At 35.4% G+C, this 12,580-nt stretch overlaps 1 protein-coding gene across 1 annotated transcript; it reads right to left on the minus strand.

Moving 5' to 3' along the window:
- Window positions 1-10,014: 10,014 nt before the first annotated feature.
- Window positions 10,015-11,733, minus strand: LOC107025081. Its single transcript, XM_015225946.1, has 5 exons — window positions 11,617-11,733; window positions 11,487-11,523; window positions 10,708-11,249; window positions 10,340-10,486; window positions 10,015-10,251 (listed from the first exon to the last, which is right to left on the minus strand). Exons 1-5 carry the CDS (start codon window positions 11,731-11,733, stop codon window positions 10,015-10,017), a joined length of 1,080 nt encoding a protein of 359 aa, XP_015081432.1.
- Window positions 11,734-12,580: the final 847 nt, after the last annotated feature.

A 12,580-nucleotide genomic window follows, 5' to 3' on the forward strand; every position in this document is an offset into this window, starting at 1 on the left:
TGGAATCAGTAATTTACTCTTCGAATTGTTTATTGATGAATAAGGTGGGAAAAAGATGAGATTGGTTGGCTGGGTTATTGATTTCTGTTACAGGAAATTTAAGGATAGGAACAAAAATAGAGGAAACTCAATCCGATTTTCTATAGATTTCGGGTTAACACTTAGTTTGGAACTCTTATCCTTAACGTCGTTCACAATTCTAAATTGGGTCGTGATAAATGATCACCTTTCTCTTATACCTACAATTCCAACATTCAGATTACCGCTTATGAAGCTCCGTATACGCGTAGATATAGATCTGTTGTTGGCTAGTTTGAAGTAGGTGAAGTGGCTTTGATAGGGCAAGATTCAGTCCTTTGTGCTATGGAGAAAGTACATGTCGTTAGAGATAGACTTAAGACAACCTAAAAATGTCAGAAATCTTATGCATATGTAAGGAGAAGTGAGATAGAGTTCTAAGATGATGATTTGTTTTTTCTGAAAGTCTCACCTATGAAAGGGGTGATTAGATTTGGGAAGAAAGGGAAGCTAAGTCCTACATATGCAGGCCCTTACAAGATTATGAAAAGGAATGAAAAGGTGTCATATGAGGTAGAGTTGTCAGCAGAATTAGCAGCAGTGCGTCCAGTCTTCCACATCTAACTTTTGAAGAGGTGTGTGGTTATCCAGCCTCTATAATGCCATTAGACAGCACGGAAGTTAAACATAATCTTTCTTTTAAGTATGTACCATATGAGATTCTTGACTTTCATGTTAGACGGTTGAGAAACAAAGAAGTCGCTTCAGTCAAGGTTTTGTAGAGGAGTCTGTCCATAGAGGGAGCTACTTGTACAGCAAAAGTAGAAGCAACCATGAGGTCATTCATGCGTGAATTAAGGCTTAGAATCATGTTTCCTCCGTTTGCAGTTGCATTTTCAGCGTATTTGCATGTTCTCGAAACTCAATTTATTCATAAACTCAAATCTTAGTGTTTAGTAGTAGGGTTTGAACCTCTCCCCCTATATTCCAGCTAGTTTAGTCTTTATTCGAAGAAAAATATTCCCAAGGGGGAGATAATGTAACACCCCGTTTCTAAAACAGACAAAAAATCAGCTTTTCAGAAAAATCTGCAGGTGCCCCAAATGGGGTCATCGATGGACTTATACTGACCCACAGTCCGTTCTGCACATCCGTTAATGCGGTTAGAAAACCGCAAAAGTTTAGGCCAGAAAATTTTTTTTAAGTAAAGATCGACGGATGGATCTACAGTTATGTAGTGTGTGACTATCGATTGATACCTCATTTACCTACGCTATGACAAGAGCCATGGATGACCATCACGTTTCGTAGGTAGACCAACGGTCCATAGTCTGACCATAGGTGTGAATTAGCAGACACTTAAGGGGCAAATGCACATGACTGAATTAGCTTTCCATAGTCAACAACCATGGTAAATTTAGACCTACGATTAAAGAGTGATACACATTTTAGGAAAGGACTGTAGAACAGACCCAACTTACTGACAAAACGATGGACCGTCTATGGAACGGCACACCGTCACTCCTGGTCGTCGGTTTGTTCGAGATTAACTAACCCAGGGGTCTTTTGGTCTTTTCCACTTCGTTTAAGCCTTAAGATACACAGTTTTTACACAAAATCATCATAATTTAGTCACTTTAAGCCTAGAAACATAACAAGAACTTACCTAAGTCAATATCATTAATCAAAAGTTAGAACATAGAAGCAATAAAGGAGAATAAACTCAAAAACCCTTGTTCAAGAATGAAGCAAGTTTCCCGTAGTTCCAGCCAAGAAATCTAAGTGTTTCTATGTGAATCTCATCACCATGTAGGTGGGATTTTACTAGTGGGTTCCTTTTACCCATTGGGTCTGTAGTTTTCAGTCAGTTTTTGATTCAATTATCATGATTAAACCTAGGGTTCTTAGAATTTCAGCAAAACATCATGATTTAGTTAAAATATATGTTCCAGATACGATTATCATGTTATTGCTCAGTTTATCTCATAAATTTCTGAATCCTAGCTTTGTATTTCCTAAGTTCTTGATTTACACATGCTAGGTCAAGTATTTTGGTTAGTTAATTATAAATGCTAAGTTTATAACGCATCATTATTAGATTTAATGGTGCATTCTCAGTTTGCATGTTCAGTTTCGAGCTATCCATTATTTACAGAAACACTGTCATAGTCAGTTATTTTACATAATCATTAAGAGTAGCATAATACCGAGTTGGACTAGGGTTTAGTGAACCCGATTAGTCCCAGAACTACTAGCCATGAAGGTTGTAAGTCCTTTCTGTGGGGAATAAGTTTAGTGATCTTGCTAGGATGCCTTTATATCTTTTGTAGGGTATATTGGGTCCTCTCGATGGGGCGTATACATCGAACTATAGATTTAGCTCATGTGTTTTATTATTGGTTATTAGTGGCTTACAAAGTTCATTCAAACTCTTTGTTGACCATTTATCAATATATTTAGTATACAGTTTTAGCATGTTATAAATTGGTTATTGCATACCGCTAGCTCAGAATTCAGTATATAATGGTCAAATTATTATACTCGCTTTTGTGCTTGTTCAATCATGTTTTATTTAAGCTTTATTCTATAATAAATGCTCAGTACCTTCAAGTACTGACAGATATGTATGCTACATCTTCTCGTCATGTAGGTTCATGTTCTAAGCATCAAGATCACGTTATGATCGATGTTTGATCTCCAGGTAAGAAGATTTAGTGGTGAGTCCTCATTCTCCGCTGATAATAGTCATGATTTCCTTTTGAGTATTTAGTATTTTAGTTTCATTTTTTCTAGATTAGTCGCAACATTTCTAGTAAGTTTAGAGGATATTTTCTAACATAGTTAGTTTCAACTTAGTATTGAGTTAATAAATTCTTTGTATTAAACTAATCAGTATTTCATTTATCTCAGTTATAGAATATGGGTATTCCCCTACTTTTCAGTATAAATAATGATTTATCTTCTGCATTAGTATGCTCATGATCATGCCACCAAGGTTAGGTTGGGATTACTCGTTGTCCTAGGTTCAGTGTCTTTGTCTCGGGGGTAGCCGGGGTGTGACACTTCGTTGACATAAATTTTCAAAAAAAGAAAAGGAATTGCCGCCGCGATGTGCAACCACTACCCAAATTTGTCAGCGTCATTTTAAGTCAATTAAACTTCTGAAAAAGAATCATTTAAGTGAGGCGTACTTTCGGTATATTAAGGGACGAGTTTATAATTTTTTTAGGTTAGTTTTAAACCACTTTCATGCACTCTAAAAAAATTAAAAAATCCCTCTAATCTATATCAAAACTCTCACTGTATTCAACAACAATTGAGAAACAGGAAAAGTCTAGGAAGAACACAAAGCATCTAAGGTTTTAATTCAAAATTCATTGAATAACCATCAATAAGGTATGTGTTCTTCACTATTGAGATTTATTTCCCAAAAAGGTCCTTCGAAAAAAGTTTTATAACAATTAAATTCCTTGGTTTTTTACTTTATAAGTGGGTTTTCTTCCAAACTATAGATTTATGACTAAGGATGAAAAACTATGATTTTCTATGGATAATTAAGTATGTATGGATGAATAATTTATATGTTATTGTTGGTTTTTGTGTGAAGCACGTTCTCCCCTTAAATAATTGATTTGATTATGTTATATCTATCAATTAATGTTTGGTAAATGTGGGGATTTGAGCTATAGTTTTAATGATCTCTTTTCGTTCACCGTAACTATGAATTGGTCTTGTGCATGACTAGAGTGGTTGCCATTGGTTATGTTATTGAGCGTTTCTCTATATAATTGGATGATTGTTATGAATTAAGTGTAAGTTCTTGATGAAGATTCTTGGAACCAATAAGTAAATCTTCAAAAGTCATGATTACTCTATTATGTTGATGTTGACTTATAATTAATGTTTTAATGCAATTGAAGTATGTATGATGTTGCTATGCATGCATCATGGGCTATGAATATGTTAAATGTTGAATCATGTTAAGGATACGATAATGAAAAGTTTATGATGTCTCTTGTATTCCTTACATTATATGACTATTAAATTTTAATTTCACTAATGAAGGGTTTAGATGTAAGGAAATTCTCATCTTTAACCTTATGAGCTAATGATCATGTTTAGTCATGGAGTTATTCTCCTATAGCCTATGATAAGATTGATTATTAGTGATAACGTAAAGGAAATTCTAAAAGGGACTTTATCTTATCACCAATGAACTATATATGAGAGGGGTCCCTTCTCATGTTGGAAGGTATGTTCACAATGACTCTCATGAGATAGAGGTTTCCATGTAATGTGGAACTATGGGTCTCTAATATATCTCCTAGTTCTTGATGTATGTTTCTTTCACCTAGAATGTTATGTTCATGTTTTGGTTCTACCTTGGCAAGTAGATCCCCTTCTTTTGGTGTGGGGTTTCATGACACCGGATTCCATGTTTAGCTCACATGCTCAAACGTAAATAATGGCTATTGTTCCCTTAAGTAAAAATGAAAGACTTAAGAATGTATTTCTTGATAGGTTTTTTCCAAGGGAGCAAAGGGTATCCAATGTAGAGGAGTTCATCAACCTTCGTAAACCAGGTATGAGTGTTAAGAAATACTCCTTAATGTTCAATAAATTGTCCAAATATGCTTCCTTATTGGTGTCGAATAATAGGGATGAAATGAGTTGTTATGTAAAAGGAGTGTCAGAAGAGCTTGAAGAAGAATGTCGTGCAACTGCGATTCATGAGAACATGTATCTTTCTAGGAAGATGGTTCATGGACAAAAAGTAGAGGAGAGTCATCTAAGAAAGAAGAATAGAGAAGCTAAGAAGGAAAGGTCTTTTGAAATTAGTACTTCTATGTGTAGGTTTTACATTCTAAACAACCCTATGTTTAAGAAGAATTTTTCAAACCAAGTTCTTTCAAATTTCTCCAAGACTCAATATCATAGGGGATCGAACCGTAAATCTCAGAATGGGAGAAATGTTGATTCTCTAGAAAAAGACCAACTTGTGGAACGTGTGGTAAGAATTATGTGGGTGAATGCCTTATTGGAACAAATAGTTACTATGGTTGTGGCAAAAGTTTTCATACGATGATAGATTTTCCTAGTGTTAAGAGTCAAGGAAAGGGGAATATCCAGGTCCAATAAAGATGTCCTAGAACAGAAGCTCCAAATTGAAACCATTTTTATGCACTCAAGGCTAGGGGTGAACAAGAGAGATCTCCTAATGTAGTGAATGGTATGTTACAAGTGTTCTACATTAATGTTATGCTTTGCTTGATCCAGATTCTACACTTTATTTTGTTACACCTTTCGTAGCTTCGAAATTTGATATACTTCCCCATGTTTTGATTGAACCCTTTGTGGTTTGTGCCCTAATGGGTGATTACGTAGTTGCAAAGAGAGTCTATAGGAAATGTCCTGTAATGTTGCCCAATAGTGTTACTCTTGTTGACTTGATAGAACTTGAAATGTTTGATTTTGGTATCATTTTTGGTATGGATTGTCTCCATGCTTGTTTTCCATCCATAGATTGTAGAACGAGGGTAGTGAAGTTTCGATTCCCAAATGAACCCATTTTAGAGTGAAAGGGGGGAAATTTTATGCCAAGGGGTCAAATCACTTTGTTCTTCAAGGCCTATAAGATGATAGAAAAGGGTTGTCTAGACCATGTGGTGAGGTTTAAAAATATAAAATGTGAAACTCCTACTATTGAGTTAGTCCTCATAGAAAGAGAATTCTCGGAGGTTATTTCGTGATGACCTTTCCGAAATTCCTCCCAAAAGGGAAATTATTTTTGACATTCACTTGTTGCCAGATACAAATGCCATTTAAATTCCTCCATGTCAGATGGCTCCAGCTGAATTGAAAGAGTTGAAGCTCCAACTCAAAGATTTACTAGACAAGGGTTTCAGTTAACCTACTATTTCTCTATGGGGTGGTCCGGTCTTGTTTGGAAAGAAGAAGGATGGGTCCCTTAGGATGTGCATTGATTATCATCAAATGAATATAGTAACCATAAAGAACATGTATCCTCTCCTTCTGATTGATAATATATTTGATCAACTGCATAGTGCTAGCTACTTTTCAAAGATTGACTTTAGGTCGGGATATCACCAACTTAGGGTGAGAGGAGAAGACGTTCCAAAAACATTTTTCTTAACTACATATTGTTACTATGAATTTCTAGTGACGTATTTAGGGTTAAAAAAATCTCCGACAACATTTATGGACATAATGAATAGAGTTTTCCGAGATTACCTCAAATTATTTGTGATTGTGTTCATTTATGATATTTCGATATACTTCAAGAATGAAAAAGAGCATGAGAGTCATTTGAATTTGGCCTTTCAGGTTCTCAAAGAACACCAACTTTATGCCAATTTTAGTAAGTGTGAAATTTTGTTGAGGTTAGTTGTTTTTCTTGCCCATGTTATCTCTCATAAGGGTGTAGACAACGATCTAAAGAAGAAAGACGTAGTTAGAAATTGGCCTAAACCATTGACTACCACCGACATAAAAAGTATCTTGGGTCTAGCTAGGTACCATAGAAGGTTTGTTGACGGATTTGAATCTATTGCCTCTCCTTTGACAGCTTTGACTCAAAAGAAGGTGAAGTTTCATTGGTCGGAAGCATGTGATAAAGGTTTTCAAGAGTTTAATGATAAGGTTACCTCCACTCTGGTTTTGACCTTAACGTAAGGTAATGAAGGCTTTGTGATGTATTTTGATGCTTCCCGAGTGGGCTTGGGATGTTTCCTCATGCATAATGGAAAAGTAATAGCCTATGCCTGTAGGCCACTCAAAGTTCATCATAAGATATCCAACTCATGACCTTGAGTTAGCGGCCGTAGTTTTTGCCTTGTAGATCTGGAGACATTACTTGTATGGTGTGCATGTTGATGTGTTTACTTACCATAAGAGTCTTCAATATGTGTTTACACCGAAGGATTTGAATTTTTGACAGAGAAGATTGTTAGAACTTTTGAAGGATTACGACGTGAGTGTCCTCTAATACACCAACAAGGAAAATGTAGGTGCGGATTCTTTAAGTCGTATGACTATGGGAAGTGTGTTTCATCTTGAATAAGAGAAGAAAGAACTAGTGAAAGATGTTCATATGTTTGCTCGTTTGGGTGTACGTATAGAAGATTTTCCAAGTGGTGGTCTGATGTCCATCATAACATTTAGTCATCCTTAGTGGTGGAGGTTAAATCTAAGCAACACATTTATCCTCGATTGAAGGAGTTTAAGGAATCGGTATTTGGTAAGCTCAATAAGTTATTCTCACAAGGGGAGATGGTGTTCTTAGGTACCAAAGGAGATTATGTGTACCGGATGTTGAGGATTTGAGAAATTTAATTCTAGTAGAATTCGATGGTTCCCCTTATTCTATACATCTGTGTGCCAATAAAATGTATCATGACTTTTGGGAGGTCTATTGGAGGGACAATTTTAAAAGGTATATAGCGGAGTTTGTTGCAAAGTGTTAATATTTCAAACAGGTTAAATGTGAGCATCGATAATCAGGTAGTTTAACCCAAATCATGAATTTTCCTACTTGGAAGTGGAATGGTTCAATATGGGTTATGGTTGATAGGCTGACCAAGTCTTCCCACTTTATCCCTTTATATATAAACCAAAGAGTGTGCAAGGACTACATTAATTAGATTGTGAGTCTTCATGGGATTCTCTTGTCCTTCATTTCGGATAGAGATGCCCAATGTACTTCTAATTTTTGGAAAGCATTTCAAAAGAGATTAGGTACTCAAGTTAAACTTCGCACAACTTTTTATCCTCATATAGATGGGCAAGCAAAACGTACAACACGTACCCTAGAAAATATGGTAAGAGCCTAAGTTATTGGTTTTAAGGGAAGTTGGGATGATCACTTACCACTAATTTAGTTCTCCTACAGCTATACTTACAATTTGAGAATCTACATGGACCCTTTGGAAGATCTTTATTGTAGAAGATGTAGGTATCCTGTTTGATGGTTTGAGGTTGGTGAGTCCTCACTCCTTGGTCCTGAGATTATCTATGAGGCTATAGAGAAAGTTCATGCCATAAGAGATAGTTCGAAGACAAACCTCTAAAATTAATTAGGAGAAAATAAAGCCTAAAATGTTTTTTCATGATGTTTTAATGTACTAAAATGGTTTATAACTTGGTAATGAGGAAGTTTCAAAATATTTAAGTGCATTAGAATTTAAACGTCAATGGACGACCAAGACGTTCGACGACTCAATCATCTATATGCCTTATGTGTTTTTATGTGATTATGTGTGTATCAAGATTTTATGTGGTCCTTATATGAGTAATAATAGTATTAATAGGAAGTGTTTTATGTTTCATGAAGTTTAGAGGTCAAATGTCAAAGAACATTTATGACATTCGAAATGTTTACCTTGAAACGACCTTGTGTGTCTTAGTATGTTTAATTGTGTTTTTTGTGTTCATTTTAAATGAAATTTATGTGATAGGTACTAAACTTATATAAGACCATATTCAGGCTGTAATAATGCGAGAAAACATCCCCGAGGAACAACAAAGTGTCCTTGAGGAAGGAACCTTCACAAGAGCGTAAGGCTTTCTAGACAAATCCCAAAAGATGGAGGCAATCGACAGCCAGTAAGATGGTAGAATCCCCGTTAATGGTGGTCATGGTTCAAGACTTTTCCTGGGGATCATATTCTCGCAAAATCCAGCCTCTTTCCCAATCGACATGGAGCCTGGACAGTCCATTTGTGAACTTACGCCCCGTTGATGGCAGTCATATGATGGGTCTCCAACCTGCGCATCTTACCGTTAAATGTAGGCAAAAGTATTCATTACCCCCCTGAACTTGAAGATTTTTATTCAATGTAAACCTAAATTTTATTTTGTTTCAATTACCCCCCTAAACTTTCTTATTCATCCTACACTTACACCTTTTCCGTCCACCTGGCATAGAAACTGAAATCAAACTCTACAAGGCGCGTGAGACAACAATTTTTTGCCACATCAAAAATTTACAACGGTAATATACGTAAAAATCTATTTTTTCTTTAATATTTGGGTTATTTTAAGAATTTTTCTCTCTCTATTCTCTACCTATTTACTCTTCTTTATCCCTTCTCCCTTTTCAAATTTCAGATTTTTCTCACTTTTTTTGTTTTAATTGTTATTGCTTAGTTCATGAACAATAACAGGAGACTTGTTTGTTTATGTGGGCTCCTCCAATTCTGAAAATTTCATGGAAAAATGACAAACCCTGACGTAGATTTTTCGGTTGTAGACACTATGGGGTATGTATTGTTACTCCTTTTTTTATTTTTATTTTACAAGTTCCTCTTATGCAATTTCATTTTTTAACTTTGATTTTATGAAATGCAGTCCTCATTTCGAAATTCTTGTAAGTTCTTTGATTGGTATGATCCTGAATTTCCGACCCAAGAAAATATTGTAATTTTGGGTTTGTTGAAGAAAACCAACAAAAAAGAAAAACAACTCAAGTGCAAATGGATATTGAAACTGATTTTGGGTAGTAGTTTGATATGCAATGTGATATTGTTCTTTTATTTAGTGTGTCGTTGAATATTTTTTTAATGCAATTGTTATTAAGGCAAAATCATTTCGTTCTAGGGTACTCATTTTGTGTATTAGTTTGGTTTGGTGTTCTATTAATGCATGTTTTTGCTGTTTTTGCTGATCAATACAATTATGTGTAATGGGTACTATGATACCATGAAATGATAACATGAAGTCAACAAACATAACATAACTAGTGCTTTCTTGATCATAAAAAGGAAGCATCATAGTGTTTCATTGTTTCAACCAACAACCACAATAATTGAAGTTAACTAGCAAAACATAAAATAATCACTACTTTAAGGTTAGTTGAACAACCACACAAGCACCAAATCACTAAACAGTAACAACTTTAAGTTTGTTTGAACAACCACAGATTCATAAACACATAAAACACTATTTCAAGTTTGGTTGGACACCCACACAACCACACAACTAAAAAGTTTTCTTTGAGAGTGATTTTCCTTTGGCTTGTGACCTTGTTTGAATGCCATCAGCTTTTGACCAGGTTTGAATACGACGCATAACACTTTCAACTTGAAGTTCTCTTTGAGTCATGGCCTGTTTGCCTTTCCACTTCAGTCCCTTGGTAGGTTTAAAATCAATATCACCTGTCACGTGTGCAGAACTTACGACAGCAGTATTAACCCTCCTTCTGCTAGACAATCCTTGCTGCAATATCAACTACATAGTTATTTTGGAACTCACATTTAGAAGACAAATATAATTTTGACAGTTTATAAGACACTTACATTAATACACGTATATCCAGTATCAGCAACAAATACACCTTGTCCAACAACATTAGGCCTCTTCTTGTAACCACTTCATGCACCTCTTCTTGTACCAGTTTTACTGGTGCTTGTTCTTTCATAATGACCTCTACCCCTCTTTTTCCAGTGGTGGACTAATATGATTGGAAAAACAACACAACAAGACATTAAATTTAATGAGTAATCTAATATAGTTTATAAAAGCAAATTAATATGAATGTACCTGTTGAGTGGGTGTTGGTGTAGACTTAGGTTTAGGATTTTTTGGACAATTTCTCTTGTTATGATTTGGTCCTTTGCAAAGTGAACATGTCATTACTGTCCCCATTCGTGGCAATATTCATGATCTTCTCACTTCACAAGTTTCTCTTCTTCTGTTCTTTGGTGGCCTACCAGGCATTTGTCTTGCCTCAGGTGGTTCAACCATTGGCTTTCTACTTTCAGGCCACATTTCCATGTTTGGGACTGGTTGAATGAAATGAGAATATGTCTTCATATATGTGTCTTTTCTATACCAACTAGATATTGCTTGTGATGCATCCATGTTCAAGTGGTTCATTGCTGCTATACCATTTGCACATGTGATACCTTTTAATTCCCATGATCTGCAACTACATTTTTGTTGACCCAAGTTCACAGTATGCTTGTATACCCCTTCTAACACTTTAAATCCAACATCACCATTCCATTCAATGTTGCACTGCATTGATCTTGTTACATTTGTATTGAATACCATCGTTGCCATTGGATATATTCCATCTGTCCATGTTTGAGCAAATGCTCTTGACTTACTCACTCTACTCATCACCTTGACTCTAATTTCTTCCAACATAGTTACAATGGTCTTGTTCCTAGGTCCCGAGATCAAAGAATTGAAACTCTCTGCAATGTTGTTATCTATTCAATCACACTTTGAAAATGTTTGAATAAAAGCTTTGAACCATGTCTCCTTGTTGTATTTGATAAGGGATTCAACAATACCTATTCCCAGCATGGACAGGGCATTTATATTGTACTTAAATTGTGCCTCAAATGTTTATCTAGCACAAGCCCAAAATTTCTTTCTTTTCTCTAAGCCTCTGGAGTTTTGTCACCAATTTGCTAATATGTGTTTAGCACACATTCTGTGCTCACATTCTTGAAATAGTTCATCTACAGCAGCTATTAGTCCCTGTAGTTGCAAAGCAAAAAAAGCAATTTAAATTGTAGTCAAATTAAATTAGCAATTATATTAAACATAAACAAAGGAAAGATATTCAATTACCTTTTGCATATCACTAATGATAGTTAGCTGGGAACCATTTACTAGATTAAGATCATCTTTCAGAATGGTCATGAACCATTTCCATGTCAACTTGCTTTCAGTATCAATTCCTGCCATGCTATTGGTTACATTTGGTTGTTTGCATCTTTAGCAACAGCTACCAAAAGTTGACCCCTACAAATTCCCTTTAGAAAACACCCATCCAGCCATATACATCTTCTGCATCCTCGTTAAAAACCCTTTTTCATAGCATCAAAACAAATATGAAAAGAGTGAAATTGTTTCATCCCATTTCCTGATTCTGAATCTTTAAGCTTCACAACACAAGTGCTACTAGGATTTGTTTGGAGTAACATATCCTTGTACCTTAGGATTCTGTTAAATTATTCCACATGATCTCCCATAATTTCCTTTAAAATAATTTTTATTGTTTTTAGACAAACTGCCTTGCCTACATGAACATTCAATTCTTTCCTCACAAATTCTTGTATCTCCCACCCTTTTATACTAGGTTGAGAAATAATCCTATCTTTCAGATACTTGCATAAGAACTTTGAATTACACAAAATATTATTGGTGGTCCTGGTACATTTGTGCCTTGGATTGTATGTCTTGATAGTAAAGTTCTCACTCATTCCTTCCTTGCTTGCATACAACAGCCATGGACAACCACTTTTACACTTCACTCTCACTCTAGTACTCTCATTCACATACTTATCTAACGCAAATCCTTTTTTTATAGCATATTTTGTAACTGCCTCTCTAAATTGCTTTACACTTTCAAATATCATACTACACTTCCATATTACAATATCACAAGAAGAATCATATACCACCCTATTACTCTTCTTTCTCCTCTTTAAACTCCCTCCTTCAAGTTCATCATCAGAGAAAGGTTCTTCTTCATCACTTTGAAAACTATCACAGTAAGAATTGTCATAGTATGGCTCATCCTCTGTTAGCT

Source organism: Solanum pennellii, chromosome 7 (assembly GCF_001406875.1).
Source record: "Solanum pennellii chromosome 7, SPENNV200".
Taxonomy (NCBI): domain Eukaryota; kingdom Viridiplantae; phylum Streptophyta; class Magnoliopsida; order Solanales; family Solanaceae; genus Solanum; species Solanum pennellii.